Source organism: Strix aluco, chromosome 1 (genome assembly GCF_031877795.1).
Source record: "Strix aluco isolate bStrAlu1 chromosome 1, bStrAlu1.hap1, whole genome shotgun sequence".
Lineage (NCBI taxonomy): Eukaryota > Metazoa > Chordata > Aves > Strigiformes > Strigidae > Strix > Strix aluco.
In genome coordinates, this window is record NC_133931.1 from 22015153 (window position 1) to 22034640 (window position 19488).

General features: G+C 34.3%; 1 protein-coding gene across 27 annotated transcripts in view; it reads right to left on the reverse strand.

The window, feature by feature from the left end:
• The window catches only part of RIMS2 (regulating synaptic membrane exocytosis 2), a 500381-nt gene that overhangs the window by 181843 nt on the left and 299050 nt on the right, over window positions 1-19488 (reverse strand). For 15 of the 27 annotated variants that reach the window (XM_074814158.1, XM_074813564.1, XM_074814190.1 and 12 more), the window contains one exon: window positions 7975-8043. In XM_074814158.1, the coding sequence (XP_074670259.1) occupies window positions 7975-8043 (69 nt within the window). Of the gene's footprint in view, window positions 1-7974; window positions 8044-15285; window positions 15313-19488 lie in introns of all 27 variants that reach the window. The other 12 variants (XM_074814086.1, XM_074813314.1, XM_074813163.1 and 9 more) reach the window with 1 other exon arrangement.

Genomic DNA, 19488 nt, shown 5'->3' on the forward strand with positions numbered 1-19488 from the left:
GTTGCAATTACTATTTATCAAATAAAATGCTTCTGTATATAGGAAATTTGTGCCTTTCAGTGACAAACGTTTCAGAGGAAAGACAAGCCATCTGTGATTTCCCTGCAGCCACAAGAGATGCACAGAGAGCAATAGGCCAGATCCTCAGTAACAAAGCCTCAGGAAGGTGACAGTAACACAAAGCTTACATGAGAGGCTTAACACCATGCCTAGCACCAATCCATACATCCCAGAAGTGGCCAACACTGTAATAAATATGTTTAGCAATCAATGCTGGAGCTCTTCTAAACCCCAAACAGACTTTAAAGCTGCTATTGATGAATCATTGACCATGGGATATGAGGTGGCAACTTTGGTACTCCAAACCTGAGAACTTAATTCTCTCTAGAATGTGATAAAATGACTTTGATAAGTGATAAAATGACTTTTATCACTTTTATGTGATAAAATGACTTTGCTTGCCCAGTAGTTGAAACAGTTATGTCTTTCTCAAGACAGGTGACATTCCAACAATTATGGTGACATTCCCAATTGAAAAAAGGTATGATTTAACTTCCAGTTTCAAAAATATTCCATGTCTTGGAAATAATGTTAGAGAAAGAAAGTAAAAATATTTTCTTGTGGAAAGAAATTTTAGACAGTAAAAACAGGTCACAAATGCAACTTGACCAAGGAGCTGCTATTGAGCAAAGCAGGTAGCTATTTACAGCAGTAGCAAAAATAGGATAAACATTGGCATCTGCCTGCAGCTATATATATATTAAATCATTACCATAGAATCGAAGGCTCCATAACTATGGCAAGCCTCTTAAATCAACATACAGAGCACAGTGAACCTGATAATCAGTATAGAGATAATCAGCAGTGAACAACTGTGAGCTGCGGTCACTTAAAAGATGGGTACATGACAAGGATATCTGCAGTGCCACCATCTTCTTTTCATGGGAGGGTTTCATTAAAAACTGTGACACATATCAAATGAGGGATTTTACGAAGCACACTAAGTATAGCTTCCTCTGAGCTGAAGTTTTGATTTTATGTTTTAAGAGAGAATTTTAATACATTTGACTTAAATATTCATCCACACAGTATGGCTTTATTGTGTTAATATTACGCTATGCAGGGTACATGTTCAGAAAATACTAGTATTAATGAATTGTTATCAAATTCTGCAGGTTTCAGTCACAAAATTACAGAAAATGACAAACCTCCAGATATGAGGCTCACATCAATAGCACTAAAATCAACCTAAAAAAACCTCCCTGAAAAGTACTAATGAAGCTTTTAATTTAGATGTCTTGCTGCTTGATTGACTTAAGAGAAACTCTTTGTATGAAAATTGTTCTAGAAAAACAGTATTAGATTTGCCATTCATCACAGGCAAAATAATTTACTTGTTTCAGACACTGATGCTAAGTGGTGTTTTCTCCACTTTAACATCTGTACCTGACTGAGGTGTCAAGCTTTGTCTTTATCAGATATTTAATTTTTAACACTCACTGTGGTCAGGCTTAGAAGAAGCACTAATTAAAAACATTTATATAATCAGATTGCCAGAAATGCTTAACATACCAAGATTTCACACATGGGCACTCTGGAGACAGTTCAGTTCTTTTATACAAATGTGCTCAGCTTCCGTGGTGATTTGAACATCTAAATACAGAACTTGGATGTCCTCTGAAAAAGTGCTGACAGTAACTGATCAAATAAATTGAATTATTAATATCTGAATAGTCTATAAATTTAAGATACATTATGCATGAGTTTGGGGATCTTTTTTTGCATCAAGATATTATTCTACAAATATGGAAAGAATGAATATATAGTGAAAGGAACCAGAAAACATTACAGTAGGAACAACTGGTTACTTGCTGCATAGTAACTCAGTTCCTCAAGAGGTGTTTTTAGCTCTGTGGCACTAATGGTATGTATGGGCCCATTACACTTGAGACAATTCTTTTGATCAGTAGTGCGTATGAAGAGTGTTCCCACTTAGTAATAAACCAGAGTGTGCTGAGTTTTCAAGGCTGTCCTTACACCCAGTATGACATACAAAGCTTGAAAAAAACACATACTATGCAGATGTTTCTTCTTAAGTATTCATGCATGTATATTTTCTGCTGTCCAGAAAGCCCCCCAAACAGTCCTTTCACAGAGCATTTTCTTCTTAGAAGTGCTCGTCATCACATTTGTAACTCATCCCATCTCCTTTATGGAAGAAGTATCCATCAAGAGAGCCTCTGATCGAAATGCAACTTCCTTGAAGCTTTCCATTATCTATTAGATGCCTTTGTCACTCTGTAGATATTAGGACTCTGGTAGAACGTGAACTAACACACTGAGTTCATATTTCTTTAACTTTACTCAAAGAAGAGAATGCTACAAGTAATTACTGATAATCTGAAAACAAAACTTGAATTTAATCACATCTTTACTTTCAAAGTGGAGTGATTTAAAAATATAAAACTAATTTTTCAAAAAGTTTATTAATTGAGAGGATTTGGGTGTTTGAAGAGAAAGATGTTTTGTCAACTGAGGAAATGATACTAAAGAAATTTTTTTAAAATAGTAAAAGTATTACTAAACTTTGCCTTTTATACATTAAAAATGAAACTAAAAATAGAAGGAAAAGCTTGAAGAATGATGATAAAAATTCCTGTGTTAGGAACTGTAGGCATAAAGTTGGAAATAATATACACACCATATGTTTAAAAGCAAGGAAAATGGTTAAAGACCCATTGACATAACGGGTCAACATAAGGACTGCTTGAATTTCACTTCGTTTTGGGGGGAATTTTTGAGACACATAGACACTAAGCTATTTTTTACTCAAGGAAGAAGCCACAAAAACCAGATTTTAGAGCAGGGGAATGGGTATCAACATATAATAAAAGAAAAAGCTTGTCAATGTTTATGTCTGTAGTTACTGGGCTTTGGAGCACTGCAGATTCCCGTTTAGGGCTAGCTGGTGACCTACAATGAAATCCTTTTTTAGTAGGGGTAGAAGCGATCCACTCCATGTACTAATGCTGTAAAATATCTTTGAATAGGCAGTTGATTTCAAGCTGTAACGTAAGTATTTGTGTGTTCTTGTAACTGCTTTGAGCAGCATTCATCAACAGGTATAAAAATTCAGTTCACATTATCAGCAAGTAGAGGGAAGGAATTTTGTTCCTCTGCAGAAAAGGCTGCAACATGACAGTGAAAGAATTCTTTTGAACCAAGGACTCCTCAGGTGTTTGGAGAAGTGAAGCAAAAAAGAACAATTGCTTTTCATTCTTCTTCAAAAACAGAATCACGTTTGTAAGTTCAACAAGAATTTCTTTACTGCTTTTTACTATTTTTTCTAATCTATTTGGCTCTAACTATCCTCTGAATAAATATCTTATTTGGATTCTTATTTGCTCCCAAAACATCTTGCTCTCTTTTGCATAATGAGAAAAAATATAAATGTTTTTCTTCTTAAGGCTGGAGACTCTATTCTTTTACTTGGAAAAGCTTTTCTCTACAGAGACTTGCAACGCAGTTTATGCAGAATTCCCTGCCTTATAATTTTTTCAGGGTTCATCTTTTGAAGCATATCTCAAATTACAAGTGTTTCATATAATGATGTAGTGCAGATGAGATAACTGTGTAGAACCGAATTTTAAACATTAATATCTCACTTAATATTTAAGTCTTACAACGATAGGTGAGACTTTTTATGATTAAATGGTCTTGACAATACATGTTTCTGTTCACAAGTCAGACTCAGTAGGTTACTAATACTCAGTAGATTACAGTAGGCTCAACATACATTATGAGGAAGTACCTGGGAAGAAAACTATTTAGAAATTATAGCCCATATTCATTGAACTTCGTTAACTGTAATGCCCATTCAACTTTGGTCAATAGAAAGAAAAAAAAAACCCACCCTGCTTTTCATTAAATTGTATTTACCATTATGATAATTTAAATGGTATTTTGTAAAGTGCTCTGGAATTTTCCTAAAATCAATATAAAAATACTGTATTGCTTTTGTCAATAAGCATGCAAGAGTATTCTAAGAGTCACATGAAGATGCTGATGTGTTCCCCCACAGAATTGCTGATGACAGACAACTTTATGAGGGCCAAAGTTTATTTTTTGGGACAGCAAAATGAATGCTTTAAATGGTTTGAAGGCCATGTACAGGCAATCTAAAGAACTGCTAGTGCCTCTCCTTCCACTATCCTGTGCTAAGATCAAATCCAGCAGAGATGAGATAGAATAGATTCTGTTCTAGTGTTTTTGATCCCAAGATGAAATGAATGTATACTGTATATGAGGAGAGCTATTTTAAAATCTTGTCAAAAATTACTTTTACAAACTTGTTTAAATACATAATTTGTTATAACCCTTTCTGACAGTACCTGGTATAAAATACACATACAGCCAGAAAAAAGGTCATTGAAGTTTTTCAACTGGTTTATCATTATTTTATTAAAAGCCTTTGCTGTTGACAAAAACAACACTCTTTTATTGGACTGAAATTTATTAAGTTTATCTAAGCAGGATAAGATCCAAGCCACCAGAAGTGATAGGTTTTATGAATAATTTTTCCAAGAGATGCTTGAACTTTCTTTAAAAATTAGAGAAAAGAACAGTATGGGAAATAGACATAATTTGAGCATTTTATCATCAGGAAATTAAATCAGTGGATCAAAAGTACCACAGCAGTGACAAAAAACAACTGCAGATGTATTAAAAATACATAATGATGCATGGACCTGTAGCTTATAAACCCTCTGTTTCAGCAAATACAGTCTAACAAAATGTTTACAGATGTACATTAAGAAAGATCTTCATTGCTGGATTTCTACTTATCACCAGCTTATCCAAAGACTAAGTCAATCGACCCTATTGGACCAATACCAGAGAAGCTATATAAAAAGGTGTTGTGAAGAAAGAGAAAATCTTAACTTCCATCAGGAACATGGTGAAGGCAGGCAGCATGTATCTTTCAATGAACTATAAACAAATACATAATGAGATCAAGCAAGGTCCACAGATTTCACAGAATCACAGAATCATAGAATCATGGAATCATAGAATGGTTTGGGTTGGAAGGGACCTTTAAAGGTCATCTAGTCCACTGTTTTGAATAAAAGTAAATTAAAGAGGTTCCAAGAGAGAATTCTTGCTCTTCTTAAAGGTTTCTGGAGTTTAGTTCTCACGTCCAATACTTTGAATAAGCATTTTATGGAAAGGATCACTGAGAGTACCCGACAGGTGATAGCAAACATATTTGATGTGATACAGTAATTATATGGCAGAAGGAAAAAGAGCAAAGTGATGTGTCATGTTAAATAAAACCTGAAAATACAAAATGAAAGAACTGGGGTAAGTAAGAAAGAAAGAAAACAAAGAGAAACAAATGGCTTTATGAAAAGAAGGCATATATTTAAACCAAGATTGTGATGAGTCTGCAAATGAATAGAAAAACCTTAAATGAGTGAAGGATGTGGATGATAAGACAAGACAAGGATAAATCAATAGACTTGCAAACATAGTGACAGCAGCACAAAAAAGAAAGGCAATAAATAAATATTTCAAAACCAAAGAACATCAAACTTTCCCACCCACAGAGCCAGTCTCAATTAAAATGCAACTAAGGTGTAGAATTGTCAGCAGAAATCTGAAAGCTAATAGATCCTAAAGGAACTAAAGGTATATGAAAAACTCAGGTAAGGGAAGTAGACTCATTCACTAAACTGTAAAGACCATAATTTCACAAGTTGTCAAAAGAACTGAAATCATAGAATTGTAAATCCAGGTGTTTCACAAGAATCCCGCTGATATTCAAGCACCTGGTAAAACTTCTGAAAAGCTCAGTACCTTTTTCCAGGACAATACAAAGATTTCAGTTTCAAAATGGCGCCATACTGGCCACTCTAGACATATAGCCATCAAACCCCCTTTTTTCCTCCCTTTATTATTAAACTCCAAAGTGAAGTTGATAGATTTCTAACTTAACTAACAAACAGCAATACGAAAGTCCTTCCCTTTGGGAGGACAGGCAATCTGAAAGCCTTAGTGACTACTAAGCACATACAGAAAGCTAACAAACCTAAGACTGAAAGTACACTAAGCAGGAACAAGGGACTTCTCAGGATGACTGACTCTCTGGTTCCAATACTTCACACCACTCAAGCTACACATCCTTCCTGTCTTCTGACTGTAGTAAAGCAAACAGGGGAGTAGGAATATAAAAATACCCTAAGTTTTCCTAAATACCTTTCAAATTAACATAATAATCTGAAAACTGAGCCCATTACTGCTTGAAGATAAATGATTTAAGGAAGATACAAAATTGAGTGGTCTTGTGTCCACAGCATTCATTCAATCTCTGGTAAAATATTTGGAATCTTAGAGTACAGCAAAACCTTTGAGCAGAGGTTAACAAAAATCTGAATGCTTATGCAGAAAAGATAAAAAAAATATTCCTTTAGGATAGAATAAGTTTTACTGAGGAATATCTGCGAGGTTAGATTGTTCTAACATGAACAAGGACAACTTGTGTTTAAAAATATCTGCTTTCTAGACATTCTAGTAGAAGACCTACAATGTACAACAGCCAATAAACATGATAACAATATGACTTGCTCTGTTTGTATTACAGAGTCTGCATAATATTATGTTAGTTTAAAAAAGGGCTTCTTGATAAAATTTACATGCTGTTTAATAAAAAAAGAAATCCATTATCCCATTTTCCCAGGAACCACAAGACCTATGGCAAGGGAATAGCAACATAGCAGGGTCAAAAATTAATCAGAGCCTAAGAGATAACCATGAAACATCTGGAAATACATGGATGGCTACATAGACAACACAGAAATGCATCCAAGCTCAGACTGGTAACAGTTTTTAAGACTGGACTGTGCAAACTCAAGGAATTAGGTAGCTCACTAAATGTTTGGATTTATCAATACTTGGCTGCACCCCATCTTGCAATATCCAGGGTTGCCTATTTTACCTCCTTCTTTTCCTCTATCCCCAGGTCCAGCTGTGTTCCTCTGACTTCTGTTTCCTATATAGCCTTCTTTACCCTGCCAGCAGCATACCTGGTGTAAAAGTTGCACATATACTGACTGACGGGTGGCTGCATGGCAGGAACACATTTTGACTGACCTGCTGACCACTGTCTTACAGCTGCTGCATAAACCAGGCAGCACATATTGCCACACCTTTGCTCAGTAAGGTACACAAATCACTTTATATGTACCCTTTAGGTAGATCTGACCCAAAGCAATCGGAAACTGTCTAACACAGACTACTCTGAGTAGGTTAAAAATCTCAGTATAACAGTAGGGTAACGGAGTACACACTGAGCTGTGCAGCCTACTTTCTGCTGGTACCAGTAGCCATCAGAACTGGTTTAAAGGTGGCATGGCTGCATCTTAAATATATTCTCTGTTGTAGTCACCAAAAGCATATGATTCTCCAGTTTAACTTTTTTTGGCCCTTCTCCTTAGAAGAGGAGAAGAAATACTCTTTCACATGGCAACTTTTATCTCAAATACTCATTAAACTCCCAATTCCAATAGTTCTCAGTATTGGAGATTATCTGTTATCTCCTGTCCTGACTAGATGATCAGGTTTCAAACCTTTGGCAGTGTTATTACTCCACCTTGAAGTTTTAAAGGATATATCAAACCCAAATGTCTGTCAAAAAAAATCAAACACTTCTTCACATTTAATAAAAAACCACTTCTGTGCTATTTTTATTATTTTATAAAAGCAACAAGGAAGTTCACACATTGATTTTGTCCCTCTGTTGGTAATTTTTGTGGTTAAATATGCATTACCCATAATACTTATTTTGTGCCTGTTGTAAAATACACACTTAGGTTCCACTTGTTTTTCACCAGAAAAACATTCTAAAATTAATAATAATAAATTATAAATAAGAAAGATTTCTACTGAACACAGAAGAGTAAATTTAGACAGTAATACCTGAAACAACACCAATTCCATCATCACAGTCATAATCAGAGACTTCACTGTCACTGATTCTTTTGGACCCTGCCAAAACAAAAAAGTCAGAAATGTATCATTTATTTTCCTGTAAGTTAAAAAAATCCTCAGCCAATAATACAAAAATAAATTTAAGAAATTCATATTTGACAATGAAGCATTAATATAAGCATATAAGGGAAATTATTAATGTTATATTATTGCAGATGTATCAGTGTACCAACTATTTTCAGCTGTTTAATGTAACATACAATGAAATGCTGAAATACAGCTCCACAACATTGCTTTTATGAAAAATTTTCATATACTTTGTATCTATATGCATTCATTCCATATAGAAACTGGCACCACACTGTTCATCTACTAAGTATTCATATACATATACATCCCTCTCCAAAGTCTTTGAATACCAGAAAAATTAATAGCAATAATATTAAATGAATGTAATATTTTCTTTAGGGTATTAGTAAGCATTACCAGGAGAACAGGCAGCTTCACACATATAGTGTGTCCTGAAAAACAAAATCTTTCTGTGATACTTTAGAGGAAGCAAACTATTAAATGCTCTATAAGAGTACACCTGTCAAAATAGCTAGAGCTTAGTTGGCAAAAGCAGATTCCACATTCACAATTAGAGCCAAAATGTAAGTCACGCAGGACAAACAGATAGGTCAGTTTGTGTTTAGCTTAATTTTACTTCTGTCTTCTGTGGCATCCTTTTAAACAGCATTTGATTGCTGACATCAGGATTAAGCACTGGCATGTGAATGATAATTATTCATTTACTTGTTTTAAATGTGAAAATCCCTTTTCTTCAGCAAAATGGTGTGTCTGTTCTAATTGTCTGGCCATCTAAAAATAAGTAACAAAAAGGTAGAAACTTTAATCTAGTTGTCACCAAAACTTCAATCATGTGCAAGATATTTTTATTCCTACCATGGGATGATTTATTCTGAAAAACACACACAAAAATAATAGTAAAAACTGGGAGTAAACCTAAAGAAGCCCAGGACAAAGCAGGATTAATGTTCTATCTGGGTGACTGGCACAGAAGGATCCCTACCCTCCTTTCCTAACAGAAAACTGGGAGAAAAAGTGCTAAGAGGATTTTTGACAAAAATAAAAAGTTTTCAATTTAAAGAAATTTTATAAATTATCTGAATCATAAGAACTGCTGTCACTTGTCAGACTGGCTAATATCTGTCTACCCAGCAGAAGATAATGGAAGGTCCTTCTTTAGCAGAAAGAATGTGCTTACAGATCTGTATGGAAAAAGTTTTCTGTGTTGCACCCTTCTAGCTTTCAGCAGGCAAGGGTCCTGGCAACTGAGACTTCTCCTAAGCCATCCTGTTTACTATAAGTCATTAATCAATCCATTCTCCACAAATTCATATAATTTCTTTTTGAGTCACAGTATTCTCTTGGCCTCTGTAATATGCTATGTCAGTAAGTTCTGCAGTTTAATTCTGCCTTGTGTGAAACAGACTTCCCTCTGTTTTATTTCTATTACATTATTTCAGACAATGCCCTCCAAGCTTTTGTATTCTGAGAAACATGAATCAGCATTCTGTATTCTCCTGCAGTCATCTCTTTTTCTGAGCTGAAATATTGTTTAGTTCCTTTGCATATATGAACCATTCCATATTTTTTATTGTTCCTGTTGTATTTGTTTGTATGTTTTCTAGTTATGTGCCATTTATGAGAAGTCAGAAGTGACTGCAGCAGTCAAGATGTATGAATTTATGAACTAGACTGCAGACTATTTCTTTTGGGATAAAAATTACTCTGTTAAAAAATTATTCAACTAGAAAATGTTGTGTGATATGTGTTAATTCTTACAAAACACAAGCTAGTCTGCCATTACACTATGCAATTCCAGTAGAGTATTGTTATTTAATTGCAGTAAAGTTTGGGGGTTTCCTCACAGATAGGAAATTAAAATTAGCGTTAAGAAATCCATGCTTTGGTTTCCTATGCCCTGCAGTTCTTACGCGGTAGAATAATTAGTTCAATTTATTATAAAGGTTTAGAAATATCCATGCTACAATGGGGAGGAAGAAAGGTGTCTTTGAATTCAAGAAACAACAAATAAAGTCTTTCTCTAAAACAGGTATGATCACACTTGCTTTCTCTAAAGCAAGTGATCACAACTAGCAGGTGAGAAAACCTAGATGAGGGCAGGAGTGAAGGAAAAGTTTTCAGCCTCATAATGGACTTTCCGAGAATCAGGATTTCTAAAAGCAATTAAGTCTGACAAGGACAATATTCAATCTGATTGTTTTCTTAATTATAGTATCACAGAGGCCCAATGAAAATCTCTGTTGCTTCCCAACAAAAGAGCATCCATTCCACCTGTGATGCTGTTCCTGCTGCCATTTTCAGCAGAGCCTTCTGCTGGTGTGGTGATATACATGCCAGTGAATAAGAAGGATTAGTGTCCATTCTCCTTAGCCACTAATTCAAAACCAGGTCATTAAATAAGAAGGACAACATCTGTGACCAAACACTAAGCAAGAGATCCCTACTAGTCTGGCTGGTATCTAAAAGGCAGAAACCCCAAAGGGAGGGTAGAGCAGTGCGATTCTGGCCTCTGGTGACTCTGGTACTGATCTGGCAGTTGGGACTGTGGCTGCTGTGTAGAGATGCCAATAACATCACTCAGGCTCTATCAGAGAGAAGATTGTGGAATGGGAAGATGAGGGCAACAGAAAAGTTTGCTGAGCTCATCACATGGATGCTTGGAAAGGTTTGTATCATGAAAGATGTAAGAGGGCTGAATCAATTATGATTTGAATGAGTGTCATTTACTTATCATGTAATTCATCCTTATGAATGAATCTAATTAATTACAACTGAGGTTGCTTTTTATTGATGTTTATATTTACAGCTAAGTACATCTGCTTTAACATATTTTTAGAAATCTATTCTGGAGAAAAGATTTGCATCTTTGAGGATGAAAATAGTCAATTGTTGTCACAGTGGGCTCTAGACTTCCTAGTTGCATAGCTAAAATTGTATGCTGTAGTAGTCACAGGACACATCTGGCAGAAAGACTAAGAAGCTTCAATGGACCACATGTATAAAAGACAGGGGTCTCTCTCTCTCTCTCTGTCCCCTCAAACCACATCCACGTTTTCCAGAATCTCCTAATATCTTAACTCCAAATCACCGTCCAGGATCTAGAGGCCCTTTTTATATACAGACCTCTGTCTTTACTCCCATTCAAGCTGCAGGGAAGAGCTGGGACATGTGGAAAGTGAACAGGTCAGGATTGAGACCTGCCTTAAGGATGGGAGTAGAGAAAGAATAGAGTCAAGGGAAGAACCAGATTTCAGGGCTTTCTCCAATTGCCTTTGCTACTGCAAAGAGGAGAGTCTCTTGTAATAGCTGACATCCCTTAAATACAAAAACTTTATCTGTAAGATGAGATATGAAGCTCATTGAGATCATATCATCTATTCTATATCCTCAAGCAGAGGCTACCTTAAGCCAATTCTAACTACTAACAGCCTTAAATTAACTGAACAAGAATAATTTTTAAGTAATATTTCACATTTACTTATAAATGTAAATTTAAATGCTTGTTAAAAAGTCAGAAGAAATTTAAACCAGAATTAATTACTTGGTTTTATCTTTGGAAATCAGTGTTTTCAGGAAGGACAAAGTAAGGAAAGCATGCCAATTAAATATGTAATGTCAAGAAGTACTGCCTGGAATATGTAATTTCTGCAAAGGATTCAGTTTATATTTATTTAAAATGTCTTCCATTAACTTCAGAAATGGAACAAACTAGGAAGTGCACAGGTCAAAATTCGTTATTGAAGTGAATATTCAAAATACCACTATAATTGCTGGCAGCTTAGCTTAATATTTCTTAGAATTTTTGCAAGAGTAATTTAATCTGCTATATATTCATTTTAGATGGTAATTTTCTTTTTAACCTATTGACAATGTAACTTTGAAGATTTAGGCTTTGGTCCCACCTTAACCACATCTTTTCAAAATACCACTTCATTATCTAAGTAATTTGAACCACTCATCATAAAACAGAGAACGAACAATTCATAGTCTATCTGGGAAATGTGACAATGAAGCCTCTCACAAATTATTCCAAATGAATATTGCTAATGAAACTGTTATTTAGTATTTTAATGAAGATCTTAAAGTATTTGACAAATAAGTTATAAAATACGGTACTTATTTCAAGAGCAAGAAGATTAAATTCATTCTAATATAAATTCAAAATTCAGTAAAAAGTTTAAGTAGGTAACACCCGGGACATCGTGGGCATCAAATAAATGCATTGGTGACAATGGTTTGCATATAATTAACTTTTTCTTTGATGGATTTTAAACATGAGAAATAGCATTAATTCTCACTGCCATTGCACTGGAATATAGCTTATTAATAGAACATTCTTAGGGATATTATTACCATTTCATCTGATAACTGGTTGGTAATGTATGGTAAATATGGACTTCTGAATGCCTTCCACCAGGATTAATGGTTATTACAGTTACAGACTGAAGGCAAAACAGATCCCATGCTATATGATTAGCTAGTGTAAGACACATAAAAAATGCCTTAATTCATCATAACCCCAACCCCAGTGAAATGAAAAGATATATTCTTCTTCACTTTAGGAGGTTTTGGTTTAATAGCCTTATACTATCAATAAAACTGTTTTCCAGGGACAGCTTACCTAGGGGAAAGTGGAGAACCTCCCCATCAGAACCGGATAACCCTCAGCATCTTCCTTCCTTCACACACCTACATACTCCTTCCCTACTGCTGCTGCACAAGCTACCATCCCATCCAGTACAACTCCGCAAGAGCATGTACACACATGTAAACTGGAAGTTTACAACACTTGCACTGTAGCTTTCATGACAGGGTTGGGGCAAAACCCCACAACCTAAAAACCATTAGGCCCATTATTTTCAATTCCTTTTAAAAATTCCTTTCTATTTATATTTTTACTATTTTTCCTATTTACATTTTTACCTTCTATTAGGCAGAAAAAGAATTTAAAATACAGTAGTTTCCTAGTGTAAAAGCCTTTCTATTTTTCATCTTCATGGCTAGCAATAACATGAAAAAAAAAGTGAGATGTTTTATTCCACTTTATGAATCAAATTTTTTTGTTAACGTTTCACAGGCTGCAGTGTTGGTGGCCATGGAAAGCTTTAACAACTTCTGAATAAAAATAATATGGAAATCATTGAAGAAATTTTCAGAGAATCTTTTTAGGATGTCCCATGCTTGTCAGTGTTTAAGAGGCATTTGACAATGCATTAATAACATACTTTAACTTTTGCTCAGCCCTGAAGTCGTCAGGCAGTTGGACAAGATGATTGTTGTAGATCCCTTTCAACTTAACTATTCTATCCTATTCTGTGTCGACAGAATCAAATTCCTTTCCATAACAACGTTCTAAATAACTGGAACTCTTCCAAATCAATGAAACAATGTGCAATCATAAATGTTTTCTTGCAAAGCAACGAAAATCTGTGCTTTCTGAAAGATCTGACTTCTATACGACAAAAGAAGTTGGCACAGAGCTGTGCTCCACTCTGTTATTAATATACAGGAGAACCAATGCAAGATATAATACCTTCTGTGCTTCATATATTGCCCATTGATATTTCTGATATAGGCCTCAAGAGAATACATGAGATTCAAAACTGTACTAAAGCCTACACAACCAATCTACACAGTTATCAGAACGGACTAGGACAGGGGATAGAATAAGAAGTAAAATTAGGTGAGTTAGCTTAAATACAGGAGAAAGAGCAAAATTTATGGGTCAGGAATGCTGTGTTTTTCTTGTGTGGGGGAAAAAAAAAAAGGGGGAAAAAGAAAGCAGACCAAGCTCCTGAGCTGGGGATTCTGCCCCTTACAATGCAAGAAGCTTTTACAAGGTTTTGTGGACTCCTTGGGAAAACAAAGGGTAGTGAAGCATGCTTATGAGTGCCTTCCCTGAAGCTCTCAGAAGGCCTTCACAACCAGTTAAATTAACTTAGCATTGTCCGTAATTGTTCTGTGTTCAAAGCTGACATATAAGCAACCCTAAAATCAGTTTCACAACAACTGTCTTAATAATTTGTGCTCTCATATTCATCCAGTCTGTGCCTGAGGGTTCTTAGTGTGAGCTAACTTCTCATGCAGTTCCGCTGTCTTCATGTCAATCTGTCACTTTATCCTCCTGCATATAATAGGGGTTTTTTAAAGGTTTTGACCAATTTCATTTCCATTGACAAAGAGGTATAAATTCCAAGTTTAATTAAGTTCCTCATGATCTTTGAAAATGGTTGCTGGATAGAAGAGAGAGATACAAATCAGAACCTCTTAATGAAAAAGAAACATTATCAAGCTAAAATTTGTGGCTAATTCATATGTGCAGAAGTCCACAGTCACCACAGCAAACATGGTCTCTTCCTGTGTAAAGATATTGTAAAACATGAGAAGAATGTGAGATTATTTCAGGAGAGAATGGAATAGAAGAAAATGGGAGACTAAAGGTAAATGTAATGGAAACCGGGTTTTATTAGTGCTACTCTCAGGAAAGATCCTGTGGGGTTTTTGTTTCTCTCTACCATGGTATTGGATCTATTTTCTTAACAATGTGTGTTTCATTTTTTAAACATAACTAAAAGATAATTAGATGAACCAATTCTCAAAGAGATTCCCATAATTAAAACTGCAGGAACTGCAAAAAGTCCCACATGAAATGCAGTACAAAATTTAAGTTTGCAAAAACTCTACATTGTTAATTTATTTATATTTAATTAAGGCAAACTTCTCAGATATAGCAACTGGATTTTTAACTGGGGATTTAAATCAATATGAAACTGTAAAAATATGTATCAGTAAAAATACTGATTTTGCCAGTACTTCTCTTACCCCATGTCTCTATTTTAAAACTACTTACACTAGTTCTTAAACAGCTGTAATACAATGTTGTTCTTTTTAATATAGCTTAAGCAAAATAGCATTTTCCTAGTATAGTCAAAAAAGCTCACTACAGTTTACCTACCAAAGCTCTACCTAAAATAAAGGCAGGCAAAACAAGTATAATGTTACAATACTGCTCCAGTATCAACACTGAGATGTTAAGAATAGAGAAAGCCAACAAAAGACCTATGACTGAAAAGCAGACAAGAAAAGCCAAGGAACATTTAAGCAATTTAGCATCTGCACAATAGGTAGCAAAAGCACACCAATAAATATCAAATTAAATTTTGCATGTATATGGAAGCAATAAGCATTTCTGGCATGCTGAAAATTTACCTGAATTATATGAATATAAGCCTTTATCTGGAAAACAAATATTGAAATGAAGTAGTGTCAGGGAAAAATACATGAATCAGTACATGTAACAGGGATGGTTAGAACCTTAAACTTCATTATAATTGCTGCTAGAGACTGAAGAATTTGATATAGTAGGCCACATTCATTCAAAGCAATGAAACTCAGGCAGCTAGGAGAAATTAAACCACAAAAATGCCAATCATTTCTGGATCAACATTTATACTCAGTTGCTATTACAGCCATTTCCAATTCTGAAATACAACTGCACATTTACTATATGCAAGTGTTTAACTTTGTGAGGGCAAAATGCATATTCAACTAGGAATACAATATGAGCTGCTACCCTTAAAGTTACTGCACACTGCACCTCAGCAGGAAGTTATTAGTAGAACTTCCCTGAGAGGTAGTTGTGAATCCTACTTTAAATTTTAGAGACTCAGAAGTGATGTTCCAGTCAATGTTCTGTTTTGAGCTAGGTCTTGATTTGGTAAATATGTGCATACATGAATCTACATATCATTGTTACCAGTGAATTTAAGAGTCCTAATGTGAGCACAATGATTAAATACTTGCAATATCTGATTTATTCTTGTATTCCTTAAGTCTGTCCATTTTATGTATTTTAGCTTTCCATACAACCATACCAGTTTTTATAAACCTGCTAATAGTATGCAAATATCTAGACAATTATGGAAATGTGAATTATTACTTTGCATTTGCAGATTTTGTAAATGTGACTTTCATAAGGTAATACGAAGAAGCCAGTAAATCAGAATAATATGAATAGTATCTTGCCATTAGCAAGACATTATGAATGTTTTTATTCCTTATAGTTGAACAGCTCACAGACACCATCTTTAATATTAAAGAGTGACAGTCTATGAGTAAATGCACCTCAAATGACAAGATATGACAATTAGAGGAAAAATTAAAACTTCAATTTCTTGCCTACTGTTGCTTTTAAGAATTCACTGGATGACTAGGTACCTTCTGTCAAGTCACACATTTTTCTGACATCCAGGTACTAATTCAGTATGTACCCCATATCACTAAATCATCTACTACTTACAATTGCTAACTCTCTATATTTTCAAACTGGGTTTCTTGATAACCGTGATTATTTTTTATGGCCCAGCTCCAGAATTCCATTAGGCTATATCATTTCAAAGTGAGTAATAGGGGTTTTTTTCAGAATAATTTACAAACTTTTAGATGTGATCTTTACTGCATAACTTCTCTAATATTTGTATTCCTTGGTACTAATCTCTTCCAGTTATGAATTTCATGAAAAACAGATTCTTCTTTGGCTACAAAACTATGAAAAATGGAGTATGGGGAAGTTTTCTAGTTTACTCCAGCAATATCAGGAAGTCACCAAAGGTTCGAGTGCCATCCAAAAAAAAAAAATTCAATGAACACAGTCTAGAAATTTTTTTATATAATTAAAAGATGGACTTTCTGAATTTAACTTCTGGAAAGATCTGTAAAAGGGTAGTGCTTCTTGAAGAGCACAAGAATATAAAAATACTGAGACTATAAAGGGAGTGAGGACTCAGGAAGCCATGTATGTTTCTGTATGGTTATAACACAGAAAGAAAAAAGTCAGAATAGTATGAAACACATCTGAAAACTTCATCAGAACCATCACAGTATTATATGATAGTTTATTATGCTTCAACAATTAAAAAAAAAAAATACACACTACCTTTAGCCAGAAAAGGAAGCTACTGTATGGACCTATATCTTTTAGATTCTTTTTAAAGGTCACCTGACTTGCTATTTATCAACTGTCTAGCAAGGTTACTTTACCCTGTCCACTGAATTATTTCCAGAACATTGCTTTTCTGACATCATTACATGACAGAAGAGTAGTTTAATGCCATGATGTTATCAACTAACCAGAGCAACAATGTTATGAATAATCAAATTCCCTTAAACTGCTTCAAAACAGGATTTTAAGTATTTTTGTAGTTTAATTATAATTTAATAAAGTTTATTTTAAAATTTTCAAACAGCACAGTATTAATATCTTAAATAAGTTTCTTTTATGAGGCAAAACAAAAATATTTTTATAGTTTAAGGCCTTTTCAGACACCCCTGTATCATGTTAAATACCTTTTAATTAAAGTATTTAATAAACCACAGATGTACGATAAGTATAATAAATAAATCATAGATGTATAATAAATACAATACTGGTATATATATCCATATTTTGTGAAACAAACATCAACGCATGCAAACAAAGATAACATGCCCAAGGCCTGTGTTCCATAAAAGAAAGAAAAATTAAGGAAGAAGCATGAAAGAGAAAAATAGGTGTTATTCTTGCTCTCTAGGGTAAAATTCTTATAATTCATCATTCATAGTCTGTGCCACTGACCATAAAATGCTCCATATTATAATTTGGAAAAAAGTCACTGATGCATGTTTCCACTAAGTATAACTTATTTACCTACTAGTGAACAGTATAAGTCCCTCAAGTAAGATTCAGGGATACTGATTTAAAATATCATACTGACTTACCATATTCAAACAAACTAAAAGGAAATTGCTGAGACAGCAAGATCCTGATTCTGCAGTAAAATGAGACTCCACAGAGTTCCAAGGAAGTCAATAGCTTTCATTGGAAGACTGAGGTTTGAAATGCAGGGGCTCAGATTTCACAGGGTGAAGTTTCAGATACATTGTAATTTATTATTATTAAACTTTAATCTCTTAATGTTCTACAATATAGACTTGAAAATGTTAACATTTAAATTATGGAAGAGAGGACTTGAATTAATAGTTATAACATTCAACTCATCTTTGATTTGATGGTACAGCCACAGAACTTTCAAAAAAAAACCCCTTAGCATCCAGCAATGACAAGTCCATCTAAAAGTGTTTTTCAAAAATTAATAAGCAATGGGGTCTTTTATTTGTGAATTCAGTCTATCAATTTGTTTTTTCTAGTCAGATGTAAGAACTTTTAGCATGTTAAAAACTTAGCATTACTCCAGAAAAATAGTCTGATGTGGGAAAATGTACAAAGCTGATGAAGATGACAAAAACTTTTCAAGTGATTTGAAACACTTTGCTTATGCATTATAGAATTTTTTTATTCCCATCTGAATAAATAAAATTCAGAAATGTTATATATAGTTTTTGCACACTATATGCAGACCTCTTTGTAGAACCTAACTATACTAAATTTTTGTGCCCACAGTTTAAGTACTCATTACTGTAATTTCTCTCCCTCCATAATTTTTTATATGACTTAAGAATCATGAAACATAGTGAAGTCATCAATTACTTTAATTCTAAAAGCAATAAAAGTCAAATTCACTTTAAAAGAAAGCCACTTCACAGTCTATTTATTTACAATTATTTTAATCCTAACTGATTTTTCTGGTGTTCAGTTCTTGAAAAAATACAATTTGATCCACCATTTTGGACATCTATGTGTTGATTTCCAAACAGCATCATTTCTAAAATCTTAGACTTTGTTTTCAGCAGTTTATCTCACATAGACTTACTATTTTTCCCTTACTGAGGATGCTCAAAATATAAAACTTTACTTTTCTTTTTCAAACCATATTGCACATTCTTGTGGCAATTAAAAGCTCTACTTCTGCTGCTGTACATACCTATGCTGTACCTAGAGACCTGAAAATGTCTGGTTTTACTGTTATATTCACATTTCTTCCCTTATTTTGGCATTTAGCTGTTATCTACACTGTACACCCACTCTCTGCGGTCTGCAGATCAGACAGCTTGATTTTAAAGCTTCGAAATCTGACTTAGCAACTAGTGTCAGTTACTTTTTAATCCTAAGTAATTGGGAAATTCTTAAAATACTTGAAGTAAAACAAAATCTGCTTCTAAAACAAATTCAAAGTCAATATAAAACTAAAAACAATTGTTGTTTCTCAAAATACACAGCAACCTGGTATTCTTTATCAACTAAACAGTACCAGCTCACACTGCACAAATGCACACATTACATGAACATAACTGTAAAAGATTGAATAAGAATGTCTCAGATCCAATTTGATGTCTGTTATCTCTGTATTCTGGGCTACATGAAGAGGAAGTAATTTCTGATTTGCAATCCCATGGTATAAACCCTGCTTGATTTCTGTATCTGTTCCCAGTAAATGGTAATACTAACAATAACTTCCATCCCATTGATCCTAACGA